General features: G+C 42.8%; 1 protein-coding gene across 1 annotated transcript in view; it reads left to right on the top strand.

Annotated features, from left to right (window-relative positions):
• The window catches only part of UBR3 (ubiquitin protein ligase E3 component n-recognin 3), a 169,937-nt gene extending 152,188 nt beyond the window's left edge, over positions 1-17,749 (top strand). Inside the window, exons 32-38 of the mRNA XM_066577805.1 lie at positions 4,860-4,984; positions 10,973-11,077; positions 11,935-12,060; positions 12,969-13,148; positions 13,425-13,634; positions 15,807-15,946; positions 16,469-17,749. Of these exons, the coding sequence (XP_066433902.1) occupies positions 4,860-4,984; positions 10,973-11,077; positions 11,935-12,060; positions 12,969-13,148; positions 13,425-13,634; positions 15,807-15,946; positions 16,469-16,586 (1,004 nt within the window). The 3' untranslated portion in view covers positions 16,587-17,749. The remainder of the gene's footprint in view (positions 1-4,859; positions 4,985-10,972; positions 11,078-11,934; positions 12,061-12,968; positions 13,149-13,424; positions 13,635-15,806; positions 15,947-16,468) is intronic.
• Positions 17,750-23,134: the final 5,385 nt, after the last annotated feature.

The raw sequence follows: 23,134 nt of genomic DNA, 5'->3' as shown, positions 1-23,134 counted from the left end.
TCCAGTATAAAAATGTCACATTTAGCTACTTCTCTACAATGGTGTCGGCTCCGGATTCTGTGTGTAAAGTCAGTTTATGAAGCCTTCTGCAGAATGTTTAACTATATTTTGCCCTAAGCTGGGCAGAAGAGGACTGTTGACCCAAAAGTACACGTCCAACTTTTTTCTCAATTGTCGATCGCTAATTGCTTACGGTCTTGCATCCAAAGACCGACTGCTGACAGACAAGCTGTTGGAAAAATCTGTTGTTGGATTTTTCTTCCAGTATTTGGTTGTAATCAAATGTATGTTATATGCAGTTGATTTGGATGGGATCCGTTGTTAAAGGGCACCCAAGTGGTAGTTCGCTCTTTATTCATTGGCCAAAAGTACTGTCGCATGACAATTTGTCAATCATCAGCCTTAAACTGATTATGTTCACACTGGATGGATTTGCCGAACTGACCCTCTGCACGGAATATCAGCAGCATTTACAGTATCTGCAATACTCTCAACCACGCTGCAAAAAAAATAGCGCAAAACGGAAATTGACAGGCGGTGTGGATTCTAAATCCATTATAGCAGCACATATGTTGCAGATTCCACCTCTTTTTAGTGAGAGGGTGAATGCCGCACCAAAATAGGTGCCAAAAATTGCACCAATTGGTGCGATTTGTGATGTGGATTTTCTGGTTTGGACATAGGCAAATGGTACGTTCACGAGTTGTGAATTTTGATTCAAATCTGCGGCATAATCTTCGCTGCCGAATTTGGTACAGATCTGCAGCACATTTTGCTCATTCAATTGAGGATATGTCCACACATCAGAATTGGCGGCAGCAAAATACACAGCTGGTTTCTGCTGATTTAAGCCTGTCAGTGGGCAAAATCCAAATGGCGATTTTAATTTTATTTATTTTAATTAATTTTTTTTTTTTTTTAACCATTAACAGGGCTAAATCTGCATGTGGATCCACGGTAAAAACCCTGCAGAAAGTTGCCAATTTTGTCACAATTTTTAGAGGCTGAATTCGCACTGAAAATTCTGCAGCAAATTCCACTGTGAAAATCGACGTCAAACCTGCTACATGTAAACGCACTTTTATCACCGTTATAGCCATGGATTTGGATTTTAGTTAGAGCGCCTAAAAATATCTTGGTTTGGGGGTTTTTCTTCTCTCAAAACACGGTACGGTCTGGGTATGACTTTTTTTTCCTGTAGTTTTTATCTGCTGTAGGGTACTTTTCAGATGGGTGTTAAGCGCCCGACAGTCATGCCAATGTGTATCGCTCTTGTGCTTTTACACAGGAGGAATAGCTCCTTTAATGAATAGAGGCGAAGCACGCCAGAGATCTCTTCTGGCCACCCGTCTCCATTCACTATGAACAGCCTCGAAGACGAATGACTGCCTCTTTATACTGAGTGAGAAGTTGCTTTATTTCAGTGAGTTGAAACAAAGCGACTAATGAGCAATTTTCATGCTCCATACACATCCAGTCTCATGTTTGCACGGTGACAGCTTTCAGCCAATAGTTGGCCCGTGGAAAAGTACCTCAGGCTTCTTTAAAGAACGTCAGAAACTCCAGGAAAAACTACATGTTACAGAAATAAACTCCACGAAAGACTCCAAATCTGGTAATCGTGACAAATCCTATCTCTCGAACTCTACAACACATGATCTGTAATGTTACTTTTCGAGACAGCCATCCAGGTCACTCTTGGACTCGTTCAATGAATCCACTATCACAACATCCTGTGGCAGAGTTCCCTAGTTTTGCTGGTCTTACAGTTAAGAATCCTCCTCTCTGATGAAGGTTAAAGGCCTAAATTTAAAAACAATTCCTCTATCTGTACTGTTCATATGGTCTACATTTTAATTCAAGAATTCCTAAGCCATCTTTTTTTTTTCCCCCAAACTGAAGAACCCCAAATTTTCTATTCTCTCTTGGTACTAAAAACCCTCCATTGCCTTAATTATCTTGGTCGCCCTCCTCTGCTCTGCACTCAGTCTGTCAGCAATATCCTTCTTATATGTACACAGGTGCCCAAAATTGTACGCAATAGTCTGTGTGGTTTGACTAGTGATTTGTAGAGGCAAACTATGTTCTAGTCATGAGCATCTATACCTCTTTTAATGCATCCTGTGATTTTAATGGAAGGTCGAAGAAAGTTTGGCACTCACCTGTATATAATAAAGTGGTTAGAGATACACAATCTGCATGAAGTCACACGAAACTGCTATTGGCAGCTGTTTGCACTTGTTCACCCCTCTTCCTGATTGTACATCCCTAGTGGAATAAAGGACCCTTGTTTTATACACTGGTGAATACCGGCAGCAGCTGCCTGGCACTGGTTGCTAAAATTGAGTTTACTGCTCCTGAGTATTTTTCGTTGTCAGTTTTGCCCCTAGTGTTTTACTATTACGTACAATTAGAACTTGTTTCCTCGTCCCTACTCGCTAAGCTCTCTTCAAAGTCATTAATAAACATATTAAAAAGAGGGTCCAGTGGTGAGCCCTGTGTTACCCCACTGATAATAGTGACCTTTGAAAGGTCTAGCTTCACAATTTTATCCTAGACCACTCATAGAGTTGTCATTGGGTCCAACCCCCTGCTCAGTGCAGGATTCACTAAATCATCCCAGACAGATGTCTGTACAGTCTCTGTTTCAACACTTCCATTGAAGGAGAACTCATCACCTCCATGGTAACCTGTTCCACTCATTGATCACCCTCACTGTCAGAAGGTTTTTCCTAATATCTAATTTGTGTCTCCTCCCTTTCAGTTTCATCCCATTGCTTCTAGTCTTTCCTTGTACAAATGAGAATAGGGCTGATCCCTCGGCACTGTGACAACCCTTTAGATATTTGTAGACAGCTATTAAGTCTCCTCTCAGCCTTCTTTTTTGCAAGCTAAACCTTCCTAGATCCTTTAACCGTTTCTCATAGGACATGATTTACAGATCGCTCACCATCTTGGTAACTCTTCTCTGAACTTGCTCCGGTTTGTCGTTTTTTTTGTTTTTTTTTTTAAGTGGGGTGCCCAGAACTAGACACAATATTCCAGATGAGGTCTGACTAAGGAAGAGTAGAGGGGGATAATTACCTCACGTGATCTAGACTTTATGCTTCTCTTAATACATCCCTGAATTGTGTTTGCCTTTTTTGCTGCTGCATCACATTGTTGACTCATGTTCAGTCTATGATCTATTAGTATACCCAAGTCTTTTTCATATGTGCTGCTGCTTAGCCCAATTCCTCCCATTCTGTATGTGCTTTTTCCATTTTTCTTGCCCAGATGTAGGACTTTGCATTTCTCCTTGTTAAATACTATTCTGTTAGTCACCGTCCACTGTTCAAGCTTTTTTTCTAGATCTTTTTGAATACTCTCCCTCTCTTCCCTAGTGTTAGCTATCTCTCCTAGCTTTCTGTCGGCAGATTTGATCAGTTTCCCATCAATACCCTCCTCCAGATCATTTATAAAAATGTTGACCAACACTGGGCCTAGGACAGAGCCTTGTGGTACCCCACTTGATACATTCTTCCACTTTGATGTGCAGCCATTTATGACCACGCTTGGAGTATGATCACTCAGCCAGTTGTGAATCCACCTAACAGTTGCCTTGTCAATCCCATATTTGGTCATTTTTTTCAATAAGTATAAGATACTTTATCAAGTGCTTGACTAAAGTCAAGATTCTGTCATAGAAGGAAATTAGATTTGTCTGGCATCACTTGTTAGTTACAAACCCATGCTGGCTATGGTTAATTACTCAATTTTTTTCCAGGTACTTGCATACATGCTGCTTAATAATTTGTTCAAAGATCTTCCCCGGTATAGAAGTCAGGCTCACAGGCCTGTAGTTTCCCGGTCTAGAACTCGCCTCCTCATTGAAGCTAATCAGATTAGTCTGACAGGAGCGACCCCTCATAAATCCATGCTGATTCTGTGTTATACATTTATTTTCATTTAGATACTCTTAGATAGCATCTCTTAGTAAAACTTTAGTTTTTTTTTTTAACCCACATTGGAGGTTTATACTTGTTGGCCTATAGTTTCTGGGTTCACTTTTTGACCCCCTTTTTTTAATATTGTCACCATATTTTCTATGCGCCAGTCATGGGAATACACCCTGTCCCCCTATAGAGTTGTTCCATATCTGTAACATGAGGGTGTATACCACCTGGACCGAATGACTTGTGCACTTTAGTGTTGAGGCAATGCTGCACTTGTTGAGCAACGTAGGTTACACGTAATGGAGAATTTGCATTATAATCCTCATTAGAAATGCCAGAAAAATAGTATTTGACAGAGGCCTAATCGTGTTTAAGAGTGGATTTTCTAAATCGCACAGCATCTTCAAAACTATATGCTAAATGCATTAAAGAAATGACAAATTGTTGTAACAGTCATTAAAGGGTTTTCTTGGGTTCAAAATGGTAAATAAAGAAAAAAAAATACATACCCGCTTCATTGACTCCCAGGTGCCCGCCGCTCGCCTGGGGTCACATGACTGCTCTACCTGTTGCAGGCTTCAGCAGTGCTACTTCCTTCCATGGCCAATGAAGCTTGCGATTTGCTGGATAGTTATCTGCACAAAGAACAGCATGTGACCATTAGCCATCTTCTTCGAACGGCAGGCATTGGGGCTCCAGCACTGGACGGGGAAGTGGATGGAGCCCCGATGCCTGGCGTATTGCGTTTTTTGGGTTTTTTTCCCTTTTTATTTTACAAAATGTTGAGCTTTTGAAAAAAATGTTTTAAGTCCCAGAAAATCCCTTTTAATCTATAGAACCTGCAAACCTTAAATCCCACAGAATATTGTGCTCTGTTTAATTACCGTCAACTATCCTCACAATTAAGTTTTGCTTCATTTGCAGAACACTTCACCTGCATTGTGAAAGTACTTTACTCCCTGCTGTATACTCAAGCCCTCGTCGCCGTCACCATCCGACTCGGTGCTGAGGACCGAGCAACTTGGAGAAAGTCTGGAGCCCACAAAAAAGTAGGTATTTTTTGGATGTTTCCATTGAAGGGTTTGGATTGTGAGTAATATCTGCCCGCGTCCCGCCTGTCATTGCCATTTTTATTTTCATCGTGCTCTTTATTTTTTATTTTAAATAATGATTACACGAGGAAAATCAATGCCTCCTATTTCTGCGAGAGCCTTTTATGTGATGCTCTGCTAGGGAATAGGCTATTAGGAAGAAAGGTGACATTTTTCAGCCATCAGCCCTTATGAAAAGTCTCAGCTCCAAAGGTGCAGAGGTGGCAGAATCATTCATTGTATAATTGATATGCTGACAAGCAGACAGCCGGGCAAAATACTTCACTGGCACAAAAGAACGACATTTAAGCTGCATCGATGTGATGTTGCAGGTTGTGTCCTGACCTCTGTCTACTCTCAAACAAACATTTTTAGCAAAATTTTTTTTTTTCCTTAAACGTAACCAAAACTTATTTTTCGTATGCACTTTGGAGACCTTGAGGAACGCACACCGTGAAATGGCATTACCGACCAAAGTCAACAGTAGGTTGTCCTGGCAAATGTTGAGGTATAGCAATGGGAAGTCTCATGAGTTAAGCTGCTTTTACACGGACGATACGGATAGTCTGTCCATACGTCGGTTTTACGATTTAGGTTTATTTCCTCCTTTATTGGGCCCACTCCCGTCCTTGGAGGGTGAGAAACCTTCTTTTTTTTTTTTTGTTTCAGGCAGCAAAGAAAAAAAACCAAAACAACTTGTCACTAACATTTCTTAATTGCTGTTTTGTCCCCGTCACTTTGCCCTGTGTAGTCACTGCATCTCTTGATATACACGCTAGAGATCTCTTCTAAGGATGCCAGTACAGTCATTTATGTCTTCAGCTTCATTAACCTTTCCAGCAGGCGACATTGACCAACATGTTTCATTGTAAACTAGCATAAGATACGGCAGCACGCTGCTAAGACACAGGCAAGAAGTAAAAAGTTTGGTACCGTGTTAGCCAGTAGAACAAAATGTGATCGTTTTCAGTAAGAGAAACAAAGTGATCTTGTAGATATGAAACCTCTTAATAGCTAACAAAAAGAAATGCTTGCAGCAAGCTTTCAGAGCTACTTCAGTTTCTGAGAAGCCTGGTGAAGAAACCCAAGTAGTTTTGAAAGCTTGCTGTAACATTGTATCTTTTTCGAAGATATCTACAAGATTACCTTGTTTCTCTTAGGGTGAAGGCAGACAGGCGGAAATTCCGTGGTGAGATTTCCTGCAGAATCTCTGCCTGCGCATGCTGCCATTGGATTGCATGCGTGCACTCAATCCTATACAAACAGCCGCGATTTGACCGTGTGAAAACTCGCATCATAAACATATCGCAGCATGTCCTATTTCTGTGCGAGCCTCTCAGAGGTCCATACAGAAACGCCACTGGTGACACGCCGACTCTGCTCTGTGCTTGTGCGGCTGTGCGCCAGTCGGCACATAGCCAAGCAGAGACAAGACGCTCGGAGGTGGTGAGGCGCGGGTCACTGCAGGGGCATGGCTCGCATCCTTCTGTGAGAATTCCCGCTGCGGGATCCAACCAGGATCCAGGTTGTGCATTCACCCTTACTGAGAACAATCACAAGACCCACATACACACAGACGTATATGCATTATTCTGAGCTGCGTCACTTACTATCTGACACATAAAGGGGATGTTTCATCAGAAAGTGACTATTGTATAATTCAAGTTTTTATGTGAATTTTTGGTGATTTTTCTAATTTAATTATCAATCTAACAATCTATGTAAAATTAGAAAACAATTCTAATATCCTGCAGCTCTCACGGGTGTTGTGTGTTTGTACTTTGCATTCAGATGAAACAGCATTGCAAATACAAGTTTGCTTCATATTGTTTGGAGGTGCTGGTCTACTTTTTCCTGAAGCTGACATTAGAATCCCTGACTTTTTTTTTTTTATTATTATTGCTGTTTATTAACCCCTTAACGACCAGCCCATAGTGTTTTTACGTCCTGCCCAAGTGGGCTTTATTCTCTGAGGACGTAAAAACATGCATCCCGCAGAGAATAAAGCCCCGTGGGCTGTGGACGTGACAGCTCCATGCTGTCGGTGCCCGCAGGTAGCCGACAGCATGGAGCTGTCATCCTGGGCTGCGGGCAGTCTCCCCCGGCATTGCGATCGGCGCTATCCAATGGATAGCGCCGATCGCAATAAAGTGTAAAAAAAAAAAAGTAAATAGTTAAAGATTCAGCTGCCTGCCCTGATGGATCGGATCCATCACGGCAGCTGAAAATACTCACCCAGGTTCCCCGATGTCTGCTGCGGAGAAAGGGTCCTCTGGGACCCGGCGCGGCTCTTCTGCGCATGCGCGCCAGACGAATGACGTCACGCGCGTGCGCAGAAAAATGGGTACCCCGGGGAGTTTAAAATCTCCCGGCTCCTGAAGGTAGCCGGGAACCAGGAGATGTCCCCGGGGACCCGCGATCGCCGCTATCCAGTGGATAGCGGCGATCGCGAAAAAGTTTTAAAAAAGTAAAAATCTGCTTAATTTCACCTCCCCTCATGGATCGGATCCATGAGGGGAGGTGAAAATACTCACCCCCGGTCCTCAGCGGCGTCCCGGTCTTCCGGGACCTGAGTCCCCTTCTGCGCATGTGCGCCCGATGATTGACATCAGACGCCTGTACAGAGGGGCTCAGGACCCGGGAAATTTAAAATCCCTCTGCTCCTGACTGCCATGTGTAGCCCGGAGCAGAGGGATGTCACTGCAGAGATGATCACTGTTATCCAATAGATAGCAGTGATCATTTAAAGTAAAAAAAAGTGTAAAAAAGTAATAAAAAAAAGTTTAAACACTTACATTTCATCTCCCCTCACGGATCATATCCGTGAGGGAGGATGAAATTACGTACCTAAGGCCCCCGGATTTATCCGCGGACCTTACCACTGCTTCTGCGCACGCGGCCGTCGCCAAAGCGGCAGACGCATGCGCAAAAGCCGTGGATTGCCAGGATAACTTAAATTCTCCCTGCTCCTGGCTACAAAACTTAGCCGAGAGCCTGGAGATCACGTAAAAGTAAAAAAAAAAAAAAAAGGTAGTTTCATCTCCCCTCGCCGATGCGATCGGTGAGAGGAGATGAAACTTTTTACCAGAGGCCTCAGTATTTGCACCCCGCGCCATCTTCCTCCGTGAACTTTACCGGATTCTGCACATGCGACCGCCGCAAAACACCAGACACATGTGCAGGAGTTGGGGAGCCCAGAAAATTTAAAATCTCCTTGCTCCCAGCGACCAACGGTCGCCGGGAGCAGTGAAGGGTGGCCTCGTTGAGCGGTCCCAGGTCATGTGATAAAAAGGTAGCGATCTACCTTAGGTCGGTCTCACATGACCGGATAGGAATTACGGATTCCGCATGCGTTTGATTAGCGGTAATACGCAGATCAATCGCATTGGATTACACAATTCCGCTCACATTAGTGGGTTGGGATTGCGTAATCCACTCGCAGAAAAGAGAACGCAGCAGGTTCTATTTTACTGCGGATATCCCCAACATAGAGCCCATTGTGCTCCATGGTCGCGGATATACCCGCAGCCCATATGCAACTACATTGTACATGGGCTGCGGGTACCTGTGTCATCTCTAAGCGATGGTGCGGGAAATACAAAAAAAAAAAAGTACTGCGCATGACCGCCTGTGTGAGTAGGCAGTTATGCGCAGTACATTACGCGGCCGTACGCAGGGTCACAGCTGGGCTCACAGATGGGATCCGCTGCGGGCCTCCGCAAGCAGTTTCTGCCTACGGCTGAGTGAGCCCGGCGTTATTCAGACCGCTACCTGTAATCCGTAATTTACAAGAAGCCGCGGAACGCTCGCCTTCATGCAGTTCCAGGAGCAGCTTGTTGAGCGCCTTCTGTGTGAGACCGCCGCACTGCAGCAAGATTACAAAGCCTCACAGAGCGCCACTTTTTACACCCCATCCCTGCCGCTGAGGTCACGAAATACCCCTAAGCAAGAGAGGAGGGTGGATACACGGTTTTCTTGCCCCATGTAAACCAGCCTCCGTAATTACCCCTGTCTTCGGACATAAAAGTAATAATATAAACCGCATTTTATGTAATATTTAGGGAATGCCAAAAAATGGGGATGGCAGGGGGTGGGGTTATTTTTAGGAAGTCAATTTTTTTTCCGGATAAGTGGGCAATGGGGCCTTGAATTTATTCAGTTGTACCCTGATATCCAGCGGGCATTCCCTCCATTATGGGCCTAGCCATGTGTCCTGTAAGTAGATTAGGGCCACAGTGGGTATGTTTCTGAACACGGGACAAACGGGGGGATCCATTTTGGGGTGAACGTCTTCATTCCTATGTACACTGTACAAAAAAAACCTGCTTTTATATTGACAAAATTGCCCAAAAAATGAAAATCGTAATTTTTTCCTTCTGCTTTGCTTAGATTCAGTCAAATACTGTGGGGTCAAAATTCGCAGTACACCCCTAGATGAATTTGTTAAGGGGTCTAGTTTTCAAAATGGGGTCATTTGTGGGGGTTCTAAATCGTTTTGGCAGTGCGATGGCTCTATAAGTGGGCGATGGGGCCTGGAATTTATTCCGTTGTACCCTGAAATCCAACGGGTGCTCCTTCCATTATAGGCCTAGCTATGTTTCCTATAAGTAGATTAGGGCCACAATGGGTATGTTTCTGAACACGGGACAAATGGGGGTATCCATTTTAGGGTGAACGTCTTCATTCCTATGTACACTGTACAAAAAAAACCTGTTTTTAAATTGACACAATTGCCAAAAAAATGAAAATCATAATTTTTTTCCCTTCTGCTTGGCTTAGATTCATTCAAGAACTGTGAAGTCAGAAAAATCATCGTACCCCCTAGATAAATTCGTTAAGGGGTCTACTTTTCAAAATGGGGTCACTTGTGGGGGTTCTCCATCGTTTTGGTCACTCAATGGCTCTACAAGTGTGCAATAGGGCCTACATCTCCTTCAAGCAAAAGTTCTGTTCCGAAAGCCACCGGTTGCTCCTTTCATTTTGGGCCCCATTGTGCATACAGACGTAATACTAGGGCCACAAAGGGTATGTTTCTGAGCACAGGACAAACAGGGGTATCCATTCTGGGGTGCAAATCCTCATTTTCATGTGTACTATAGAAAAAAATTTAAAATGACATATCTGCAAAAATATGAAATTTTAGTTTTTCTCTTCTAAATTGCATGGACTCCTGAAAAAAAACTGTGGGGTTAAAACACTCATGACACCCCTCAGTGAATACGTTAAGGGGTTTAGTTTTTAAAATGGGGTCACTTGTGGGGGTATGTATCATTTTGACTCCCATGAGCCTTTGGAATCTTGGCTTGGTGTAGGAAAACAAAGTGTTCCTCAAAATGCTGAAAAGTAATGTTAAATTTGTACTTCTTCTAAATGGTTAAAAAAAAAACGAAAGTTTTTCCAATGTGCGCCCAAAATAAACGGATGGAAATATTTATCTTAGCAAAAATTTCTATATTATGTTTGCACATATTTGAGATATTGCAGTTGGAAATGTGAAAAAATTACGATTTTTTTTTTTCAAAACTTTCCAAATTTTGGTGCTTTTATTAAATAAACACAAATTCTATCGGGTTTTTTTTTCTGCCTAAATGAAGTACAACATGTGGCGAAAAAACAATGTCAGAATCGCTTGGATATGCAAAACCTTTCTGGTGTTTTTCCATGCTAAAGTGACACATGTCAGATTTGCAAAATTTGGCCTGGTCATTAAGGCGTAAACAAGCTTGGTCACTAAGGGGTTAAAATGTATTTTTTTATTCACATTATGTTGTTATTGTTAATGTTCTTAACATTTTTATTTTATTATTTTGATTTGTTTTATTTTTTTAATTGTAGTATCATTAGATGATTTTTGCAGTTTTAACCTCTGTAATTACAATCTTTGTCACCTGGAGTTTTAGTCCTTGCAATCTTTTACAATGCTCTATTTTGCTCTCTCGCTGACAGAGTTCTTATTCTCCTGGGAAGTCTTGGGAAGCTTTGCTTAGTTTTCTGATTAGTGAATTATCATCAGGAGAACTATACCAAGAGGAGACGGAGGATGTTACAAAGGTACCAGACAACCAGATGTAGTGTGATTGACTTCTGTACTGTGATTCTATAGGCCCATTTAGACACAACGATTATCGCTCAAAATTTGTTTAAAAGCTGTCTTTTGAGCGATAATCATTGTGCGTAACTGCTCTAACATTGTGCAGTTTTCGTTAAGCCTTCGCTCATCGTTGTCCTTCAGCATGCTGAAAGACAACGATGAGCCTTATCAGGTATTCACAGCGGGATACAGCTGATACTATTCTTTCAGCTGTATCCTGCTCCCTGATGACAGGTGGGGTATGAAGAACGCAGCTGTCCAACTCTGTTCTCCACACCCAGCATGGAGCGCTCAGCTGTATAACAGCCGGGCGCTCAATGCAGAAAACAGCTGGATGCGGAAGACAAGCGAGGGACACCCCGCTTGTCTTCTGCGTCCTCCGCTCGCAGCGCAAGATGTTCGCTCAAGATGAGCGATCACCTTGCGCTGCGAACGGAGGATGCAGAAGACAAGCGGGGTGTCCTTGCATGTCTTGCACATCCAGCTGTTCTCTGCTTGGAGCGCCATGTTATACAGCCGGGCGCTACGAGTGGAGGATGCAGAAGACAAGCGGGGTATCCCCACTTGTCTTCTGCATCCAGCTGTTTTCTGCACGGAGCGCCCGGCTGTTATACAGCGGAGCAGGCTATGGAGAACAGAGCTGGACATCTTTTGAGCAATAATCGTTGTCTAAATGGGCCTTATGCTGTGTATTTACCAGAAAATGTAGTAGCCGAATAAAAGAATAGAAGTGTATCTAATATTTGTTTGGGTTTTGCTATTTATTATATCCCATTTGTTCACAATCTTTCATTAATGGTTCTTTATTTGTCCTCAGACCAGTCCTGTTGCTTGGACCTCACAGTCCATTGAGCATCATGTGCAGCAATTTTGTTTGCCTTTCCTGAGGATCACAACCCTTCTCCAGCACCATCTGTTCGGAACAGATATTCCAAGCTGCCAGGTACGCTGCCTTAAGCCGACCCCACTTACGGTAGAATTTTCAAACTGCGAATCAGCAATTCCGTGGCAAAAATCTGCATATGTTGCATGTGGATTTTTGCTGAGAATGCATTGCAGATTAAACCCCACATATGAAAGGGTTGAAATCTGTGGTGAAAATACTCCATATTTCTGCCAAAGCATCAGTGGGCTGTGGATTTGTAGATCTGCAGCATGCTAATTTTTCCACACTAAAGACATTCGCTACATGTGGATGGCATTTTCAAAACCTCATCTGCATGTATCGTACTGTCATCTGCTGCATGTATTATATTGTATGCATCAAATTGGGGGTTGCTACAAATGTTAAAAAGTATTCGGGTGGTTTTACGTCTGCGATGGAACCTCCTGCTGGCTGCAAATACCAGAAGAAAAAAACACTGCATGAAGCCCTATTTCTTCTGTCCCCAAACCAGAAAGCAGGCGCACCCCATTATAGTCGATGGGATCCGCCTGGGGCTGTTCAGTTCCATCCAGTGACGGAGCCATCCGGCTGCGGGGATTCCCCTTTCCTGCTCCTTGAACGGAGCAGGAAAGCGGAATCCCTAGCGCAGGTGTGCCGCCCTTCTGGGAGATGCCTGGCATCCAGGGGGGAATGAATTGAGAAGTGGCTGCATATGTGGTGCTCGCTCCTTTAAGATTCATGAGCGTCACAAAAAAAAAACCAGCCAAGCTCCTGTTCTCAAGTTGTGGTCCTAAAGATGAGACCTGCATCTAATTGTCCATTGTGGGGAAACCTCTGTTATGTAACTTTTTCTCTTTTTTTTTTTTTTTTTTTCCTCCAGGACAATTTTGCCTAAAATAGAGTAAAATTAAATGTTTTGTCTTTTCTTCTATATCAGTAATTCAGAGGTTTTTAATATTTTACAGGAGGAAGATGAATTTGTTATCCTGTGCAGCTGCTTAGGCATCTTACCATCCATCCTTCAGACATCGCGAGAGTTCACCAGCGCGGCTTGCCTCGACTGGCCAGCTTCTGCATTCGACCTGATATCTCAATGGTGCTCAGAAGTGATTCTGTTTACAGAACAACAACCAGACCAAGTAGATGTATGCAATAGATTTTTTATTTTTGCTTTTTTTCAACTTCACCCTCAAAAAACTAATGTAACAGAATGATAGGAAAAACTCTCCGCACTTGTGATACATATCAGAACAATATTTAGATGCGGTTTATGAATATGGCACATGTGACTGTGATACATTTCACTTGCTACTTCTCTTAGTGCTTTTGGTATACTTGGGTGGATTTCCTACGGGGTCTGTACAGAATGCACTTCTCCACACAAGGTGTTATCTGTTAATTCTGCACCTTTGTTTCCTCAGGCTCTTCTTATTCAGGAGACTAAGTGGGATTTACCGCGGCTTCTTCAGCTGCCAGAAGTTTACAACACCATTTTCCAATATTATCATAGGAAGGTCTGCGGGGTGTGCACTAAAGTTCCCAAGGATCCAGCACTTTGCCTCGTTTGTGGCACATTTGTTTGCTTGAAGGGTTTGTGTTGCAAGCAGCAGAATGTCTGTGAATGTGTTCTGGTAAGACATCGGCGTACTCCTCCTTGAGTTTTAATGTAAGAATTGCATAAGTTCACTTGCGGCCATCTTGCAGACCCCGTCTACTTATATGTGCTCCAGTCAGAATTTGATAGACCTTTCTGCGGACATAAACGAGCAAACTTGAAGTTTAAAACTGTATTCCAGAAATTTACTATTGACGACCTAGCCTCAGGATAGGTCATTAATATTTGATTGACCGCTCGAGATCACTGCAAATCAGCGGATCCTTCAGTGCAGAGGGGCAAGATATCTTCATCGGTAGTCAGGGATGGATGTGTGACAGACTGCTTCACTCTCATTGAAATCGATTGGAATGATGCCGCCTATTACACTGCCAGCTCTGACCGCAGTGAGGAGCCAGAAGTGTAATAGGTGGCATTGCTCCTTTTGATTTCAGTGGTGGTGAAGCTATCTATTACACTTTTGGCCCTGACCACCGATGACAGCGGACAACAGGCTTGGAGGTTCAGCGGATCAGAAGGCATCCCGATCAACAATTGATGACCTATCCTGAGGGTAGGTCATCAATGGTAAGATCCCTGAATACCCCTTTTTTAAAGATTTTCCCCTCCTCACTCAGTTCACTGCGAACAGTCGGTCGTTCATAGATGGACGGTCACTACGCAGGCCAGTAATCACTTGGTTATTTAGGTGAGCTAAAAGCCAAGCAGTACTGAACATGTGTGATACAGAGCAATGATTACGCATAAATTATCGCTTTGGCAATCGTTGCCCCGTGTAAAAAGTCCCTGAAGAATAATGGGTCATGAACTCGCACACTCTGCTGAGCTGCATTAAATCTGATTAGGAACAAAACACTCTTAAGGGGTTAAAGGACCAGGCAGTTTTTATGGATTTTACCCATGTGGTTGTTTTACAGCCTATATTATTTTTTTTTCTTCAGCTACAAAAATGCATTTTTGCTGTGTTTTTTTTTTTTTCTTTTTTCTTCTAAATATAAGGCTATTTTTTTTGTTAGGGGTAAAAAAAAGCTAAAAAAAATGTATATTTTGAATTTTATAGTTTTATTTTAGCGTAAACATACTCATTTTAAAAGTAAAGTATGGGAATGGGTTACTCATTTTGTTTTGGATGTTTTGATACATAATTTGAATGTTTGGATTACAGGGTGCATATGGCGACTATTTTCTTTTATTTATATATATATATATATATATATAATAAATTTTTCTTATTTTTTTGTTTTTGTAAATTTTGTTTTTTACTTATTCTTACCATCTATGACCCCCAAGATGTCCTATAAGACCTCTGATGGTCATTCATATTGTATTTCTTTTTTTTCATACTTTTCACTGTAGCTGGGGCATCCTTAGGAGCCCCAGTTGCAGGAAAAAACATCCACTGTAGTGACATTATTCACTGACAGAGCTAATTTGGGTCTGCTAGGACCCTGCAGTTCTTTTTTTCAGAGCGCACCCGGCAGTCACTTGATCACCAGGTGTTAGCTCTGCTATACCACTTCTGCTTTCACTTTTTGGTACATAGCACTCATTGAGTGCTATGTAGCCTGGAAAGGAGAAGGCAGAAGTGGTTAAACGCTTCTACCTTCTGCTCTGGGTCCTCGAGCCGAGGATCTGACCTACTCCTGCTTGATTACTGGAGCAGAGGCTTTAATCCCGCGCCGTATTTTTGCTATTGGTCAGGATTAAAGCCCAGGACCAATGCACAAAATAAACACAGACTTCCAGGGCTGACAGCAAGGGGACAGGGAGGCCAGTTAGTATATAAAAGAACACACCCCTTGCCTCTGTGGCCTGGTCCTGTAAGTCCATAAACTTAGTTTATAGTGCTCATATGATATGTATAGTGCCCCTTTAATACAAGAATATCGGGCCATTTAGTGGGTGCAACCACTGGCTACTATATGGAAGGACACGTTATAGATGCCTAAAATGTGCTGGCCTATCTTGCCTGCTCCTTTTTTTTTTTCTACCATTCCATGTTCCATTTTTTCACTGATGTTTTACTTTATGTAGACTTTAGTAATGCAGTTTAGTGTTAGAAATTAGATTGTGTTATGTGTATATTACTACATTCAGATAACTACCCAAACCATGCCCACTACTGTGTGAGTGTAAGGAAAGAGTTGGTCCTCCTTTAACAAATGAAAACGTATCTCTTCCATTACAGCACTCCCAGAACTGTGGTGCCGGTACAGGGATTTTCCTGCTAATCAACGCCTCAGTAATAATTATAATTCGGGGACACCGATTCTGTCTCTGGGGTTCTGTGTATCTTGATGCACACGGTGAGGAAGACCGAGAACTCAGGTAATAACAAGTGCTGGTTATCATCTTGTAATAAACGTCCTGATGGAGTTCGACTATCTGCGTTTAGAAGATACTACATGTTTTCGGACTAGAAGACGCTGTTTTCAGCAAGATAAGGGCCTTATCGTCCAGAGGCAAGGGGGTCTGATGGATCCAGAGACCCCTGACCACTGCCTTAATGGTCCGGCATTGCAGCAGTGATACGTATAAGTGAACTGGAATGCTTGCGCCATTGTTTGAATGGGCACACAAGGTTTAATAGGAGCTGACTTAACTACTAACCCTTTTTCTATCCTAAAACTGGGGTAACTCCTCCACTTTGTTAGCCCCCCAGAGACATTTAAATTAGTATGAAATATTGCCTAAACCTAGGCTAATTGTCATTTATAGTGATCTACATAGCGTGGCTTATCCTTCGTACTTCTGGATTGGACTTTCATTACTGGTGCATTGTTTTGTGTTTTTGTTTTCTTTCTTCATATTCTTAAATTGCTCATTCCATTCTTTTCCATCTTTTCGCAGACGTGGAAAACCTCTCTACATCTGCAAGGAGCGTTACAATGTGCTAGAGCAACAGTGGGTGACGCACACGTTTGATCACATCAATAAGAGATGGGGCCCGCATTACAATGGCCTGTGAAGATCAATGCAATCGCAAATGAAATTGCTAGCAAGAAGCAAAGGGCTTCCTTACAGAAAGAAGAAGCAGGTGCGATCCCTGCCATCATAAAGCTTTTTAGTGATTAGGTGCTATTGTACTAATACATCCCTGCAAGCACTGGAAGAGCTAGGCGTATTAAAGGCAGAAGAAAAGGAACACTACGGCCGGCTTTGTCCCGAAAGCACAATGAATACTGAATGTTCAAGACGCTTTTTTTTTTTTTTTTTTGCTGCTTCTTTGTAGAATATTTCTATTGGTTCTGTACATTTTTTTTTTGTTTTTGTTTTAATTTCTTGCTTCTGGCTACATCCTTGTGTCGACTTACAAAGTCACTGAAGACTTCACTGACACACATAATGCACGGCTATGTACAGCCCAACAATAGGGTTTGTTAGCGCTGCTTTGGGTCACCCATCTCCAGCGGAAGCCGCCAGAGGGGAGAGATTGTTGTGAATGTGCTGTGATCTATTGTGATTATTTAAGGTTTTTTTTTTGGGGGGGGGGGGCTTTTTGAGCCTTAACTTTCAAGCTACTCAACCATACTAAAGCGATCATTTAGTGTGGCCGAGTGCGTTTCGATATATTTGCTAAGTGGGACTGCACTTTTAAATGTTTGATAAGCTCACTGTAAACTAATCTATTAATGTGTCCTTTTGAGTGTTCATATGTAATTAGAAATCCATTGTAAAACACATTGTTTCCTGTGAAATATTGTATAGTTACAGATGGTATACAGATGTTAATGATAATTTTAAATTGCAATGTAATCATATATAAATATTACTGTATGTGTGTATAGAAAAAAAATACATGCATTCAGGGACATATAAATAAGTGCGTTATTTGTCCGGAGGGTCTGCGGAAAGACTTTATTTTATTTTTTTTTTTTTTAACGCTTTTGCTTAAACCGAATTCATTCTCAGGAATTTTAGACTCTCGCTAGATAAGAAAATGAAATGTGATGTTGGATTGCTGTATTCTTTCTTTTGCCATCATTGGTTTCCAACTCTGTTCTTTCTGCAAGGGTAAGTACTGTGTTGTATGCAGTGAATTTAGGCTGAAATGACATCCGAGCAAGACAATGGGCATCTAGGTCTTGTAAAAAATGTAGAAAATAATAAAACAGATCATCTAATCTGAAACCCGATTTGTTCTTCAGTGTAAATGATTGAAGTACATTAATGGAACTTGGTCTCTCGTCGGCTCTTTAGACAATTCTTCATTTCACCGGTCTGCAAAATGTATCTCGTGTTTAAACTGCACCTTCAAGTACGACCTGCCGGCTGGGAGTTGTAGTCTCAACTGGAGTGACACAGGTTACTGGACGCCAATTTGTAAGTTATGGAGGGCAAATCTTCAGCTAAAGTGAACGTGACCAAGTTTCTGAACTCTTCCGAACAGTAATTGTGTTACATATTTAGCTTGCCTTCCTAGTCCATGTCTTGTTTGTTCATCCATTTGAGGTGTATACCAGGAGTATTACCCAAGATACACCTCCGATGGAAGGCTATGACATGCAGTATTAACTTGCATTGTACTCCCCACACCCCCTCCCAAGTGGAAAGTGCAGACTAAACCTCACTGTACAGTAAATTAAAAAAGTCAGTGTATCCCAAAAAGACTCTCTGACATTTAGTGAATGCATAGGGCTTTATTATGTTTGGCAGGAACTTTCCCTGTTCACATGCTGAATGTATTCAAATAAGGGCCATTTCACAATGGCGTTTTTGCTTCCCGTCTGGTTGTTCCATTTGGGAAAAGTAAAACGGAAAGAAGACGTTGCGGTTTTCCGCCGAAAGTAATGCACTGATACTGAAGACCTTCAGCTTCAATCGGTTTCTCGATCTTTGTCTCCATTCAGGTTTTTACACTGGAGCAAAAGTTCAGACGGCTGCGCTTTAGTTTCTAGTTCAAAATACCGGGGGGGAACGGAACGGTGTGTTTTTACATCTTAGCCAATGGGAGATGGAAACAAACAGAACGCAATCCGTTTTCATCTGTTTTTCTGATCACATTTTTGGGTCAGGTTTTTATTACTGAGCATGCGCAGATGGCAGGAGACGTGAAAATAATGAGGCAGGGGAAAGTTAATAAGTGAAACAGTACAAACAATAAATCTGTTTAAAATACCAAGAGATAAGGCCTCCTTCACACGGGCGACACGGCATTGCCGCAAGAAAATCGCAGCGATATCGCATCGCTGGTCCGTGCGCCTTTTCGTGGCAATACTGTGATTTTGTAGCACCACATGCAAGGATTTTCGGGCGAGACTTGAAATATAAGCTGTAGCTAGAAAAGAAAAAATAATTCACATACATCACCTCTCCCGCTCTGCCAGCCCGGCCCTATCTTCTCCCTGGGTCCCCGGCACTGATCATCATCATCTCCTCTGGTCGGGGATTCAAAGACCCCCGACTCCTGGAAGCGCTGGCTGTGATTGGCTGACGCTTACCCAATCACAGCCAGCACTTGCCAGCCATTCATCGAGCACGGGCTGTGATTGGCTAAGCGTCAGCCAATCACAGCTAGTGCTTCCAGGAGGCGTGGATTTTTGAATCCCCAGCCAGAAGAGAAGATGATGATCAGTGCCGGAACCCGGGGAGAAGATGCGGGCAGGCTGTGACAGCGCAGGAGAGGTGATGGATGTGTATTTTTTATTTTTTTTTCCTGCAGCTAGGGCTTAGATTATAGCGTTGGCAGTAGCATTTGCTACTATCAAAGTTGCATGGCAGGAAAACTGTATTTTCATGCGATGCGATGCAACAGAGAGGAAGGCTCCATAGGGAAACCTAAGCTACAAAACCTCGCGAGTCGCAGGCATATCACTGGACCTGCAAGGTTTTTGTGTCGGGTTGTTGCATGCTACACAACATCGCATGTGTGAATGAACCTATAGGAAAGCATGGGCTTCACAAACGTGATTTGTAGCAACACTACAAAATCTCGTGACTTTGTCGCCCGCTTAAAAGTGAAACAGGAATAAACGGAAGCATGCTTTTTGTTTATTGATGGATCCACCAAAAATTGGAAAGAATGCTTTCTGTTCATTTCTGTTTCACTTCCTTTTTCTACAGTTCTATTCTTTTTGTAAAACTGCATCCTCCAAAAAAAAAACACCAGCGTGAACTCAGCCGACCGATGTATGAACAGAGCCGAAGTTTGCTCCATCCCTTCATCTTCAGTTGCTGGAATGGGAATTAGTCATTTTACAGCTACCATTGTCAGCAATATTAGGGACTATTTCTTGACCTGATAACATAGCGGGTCCTCCGCCTTCTTCTCTGCCAGCCAATTAGTGTGAGAACCCTCCCTTTATAAATATACCTCGCACTCTGCTGATACACACTTTTCATTGAATTTATGCTTGTTCGGACACTTCGCCCGATCAGTATGCTCAAGCGTTGTGGATTTATCATTTACAGTATCATACATGCGGGTGAAGTTTTGAAAATCCCAACCACATGGAGAGGAAAGAAAATCCCGTCCGGATTTAGGACCTGCTGTATACGCTCTAATCTACAGTATGCCGATTCTGTAACAGAGATGCCATAGATAGTCGGCCTTTGCAGAGCGTCTTATCACATTCAGGCCTGCCAGGAATACGGTAGCATTTTTAAAAAAGACATGCATTCCTAATATCCATATTGTTGGTAACATGACAGTCATATCCTTTTAGTCTTTATTGTTGATCCCAAATTGCAAAAATGTGCCCCCCACAAATGCTGCAGGTTATTATTTCTCCAGTTATTCATTAGCATAGTTGAAAGGGAACCTGCCACCAACTATAAGCGCCACAGACTAAGTTATGGTGATTTTGGTTTTAGTGACGTAGTGTCCGTGGAGCCTCTCTTCACGCTGGCCAGCGCCCCCCATCCCATTCCTGTGGTGTCTCCAGGGAAATCCATGCATGCACAGCAGAATGACTCTTTACAGAAGGCCGTGTGCGCACCATAGAGATGAATGGGATCGTGCATACAGCCTTCTAAAAAGCGATATTGCAGTGCGCACTGACTTTGCTAGGGGACATGGTAGGTACGAGGGCCAGGTGAGTATGAAAAGAGACTCCGCGGTTGTGTATACCTGGTGTGATTTGTGAGCAGGCTTTGAGGATTCTAAGCTGTAAGTGACATCTGTTATGGGTTTTGCATTGGTAAACCATATTCCAGGTGCTCCTGACTTTTGAAACATATCGTTATACTGGCTACAGATCTGCAAATCTGTTCCCTATCCTTGGGATCGGGCATCAATATCTGATCGGTGAGGGTCTGCCGCCCAGGACCCTTGCTTAGCGGCCACTTCACTGTATACTAGGCACAGTGGTAGTAGTCCAATAAAGAGCAAAATTAAAAAGTGGAGGATAGCTACAACCATAAAACTTCACCTTTATTAGCAAAAGAGCATTGCACATACGGATGTGAAATGTGAGGACGCTAAACGCGTATCGATCGTCAGGTCTTTCTCAACAGTGGTAGTGGTGCCTGGTGTAGCAGATCAATCACATTCACTTGAATAGGAGTCAGCTGCTGAAAGGCCGTGTGACAAATGAACGGGACGTCCCACACCTGAGAACAAGCCACAGTGCTCAGCTTGGCTGTCTACAGCCAAGGGAACTTGGGGAACTTGCTGCATATGGGTTTATTATTGAATTCAGTTGGGTGCTACTGTATAAGGGCTAATGCCCACAGCCGGAATTCTGCCACGTGAAACCCATGGCGTTAGGCCGCAGCTGTGAGGTTCTTCTGAAACTAATAGCTTAATGTTCACGCTGTGGAATTCCACAGCGTGAAAGAAACCACTGCATGTTCTAATTGCCGTGGAAAAACACATGGCCGGCTTTTATTGTAGTCAATGGAAGCCGGCCATCACACGATACTTCCGCTGTGAGCACAGCAAAAGTATTGTGTGATTACGCATCATGTGCTGTACTGCGCATGCTCACCGGACGGGATTCAGGCTGCGGATCCGGAGGGGTGAGTATAGGGTCTTTGGGGGGTGCCATGATGGACTCCACTGCGATATTCTGCTGGTGGAGTCCGTTACGGCCATGGGCATAAGGTCTAAATCTGCACACTGTAAAGGATTTTAGTGTTATTTAAAGGGGTTTTCCATTATTTTAAAATTGCTGCATATCCGCTCCGTCCTTCCTGGTTGCTGCTGGCCAAGACGTGTGACTGCAGCCAATCGCTGCTAATGACCTTCTGTCGCCACTGATTGGCTGTGGCAGTCACATGACCTGGTCAGCAGCAGCCAGGAAGGATAGAGTGGATGTGAAGCTATTTTAAGTCATGGGAAAATCCCTTCACCTCTATGGATATGAAAGGAACCGGGTCATTTGGAGCACTGTATATGAAAATGGGAACTCTGACCCCTCCAAAGAGATAGGAAATGAAATCCATTCAGCATTATGAACCTAAAACCAAATTTTACAATTAAATGTCCTTGGTTTAAGATTTTTAGCTACAACAATGCACATGGGCCTATTAGTGCATATTTGAGAGTCATATTCCCTTTATATAAGGTTTCAGTGGCAAAATGAGGTCGGCGGGACTGTGCCTTGTTCATCGCGATGTGCACTTCCACATGTGAGCTTACAAAGTTACTCAACACATTTTTTTTTTTTTTATAGCTTAACTAAGAATTAAAACATGGAGTTCTGCAAAGTTTTTTAAATGTTTCATGGTGGATTTACCATAAACAGAAGTGCCATTATGGGTTCCTGTACTTTTGCTAGTCACTGTAAAACTATGGCGTTACTGCAACTCTTAACACAACATTCATGACTTGCTTGGAATTCTTCAGATCACCATGATGGCTAAGGCTGCTTTCACGCCTGCGTTAGCGCTCAGTTCAGGGTTTCTGGGTGTCTGCTCCCTTTTTGACGAAGAGATCCTGAAATAAAACTGAAAAACAGATCAGTTTTTTTCCTATTGATTTCAATGGAGTTTAAAAAAAAAAGGAAAGGCAACGGAAAGGCTTCCATTCTGCAGTCTGCAGCGGTTTTTGTCCAAAAAAATGGAAACCTAATTGAATGGAAGCCTTTCCTTTTCTTATTTTAAACCTCATTGAAATCAAAAATAGATCTGTTGTTTTCCATTTTATATTGCTTTCTTCTCTCCAAAATTGGTGCAGAGAGACTGAAACCCTGACCTGAACCCTAACACAGGTCTGAAAGAAGCCTACTCACTGCGTTTACAGCAACTAATGGGCAGCGCCATGTGTCATGTAGCCCTAGCCCAGTCGTAGCATGGCAACACAGACTAATAATATCCCTTTTATTTGGATCAAAATGGAGAAAGTGTCTACTTAGGGAGAGCATCTAGTAGCTGTAAGGAGACTTATAAGGCCATCCATGCTCCTCTGGGAAATTTATGTAAAGAGGAAAATGGAAATTCAATGCCTCTACAGCGCCACCTATTAGAAGGCAGCATTCCTACAAGTTAATGTCAGAGTTTTTAACCAGTCTTGTACCAATTACTGGAAATTTAAGCCAAAGCCAAAGTCTTCTCCAGAAGGAAAAGCTAACCATG

This window comes from Eleutherodactylus coqui, chromosome 8 (assembly GCF_035609145.1).
Source record: "Eleutherodactylus coqui strain aEleCoq1 chromosome 8, aEleCoq1.hap1, whole genome shotgun sequence".
Classification (NCBI taxonomy): Eukaryota; Metazoa; Chordata; class Amphibia; order Anura; family Eleutherodactylidae; genus Eleutherodactylus; species Eleutherodactylus coqui.
Note: the sequence above shows the minus strand (reverse complement) of the source record. Positions and strands in the feature narration are given on the sequence as shown.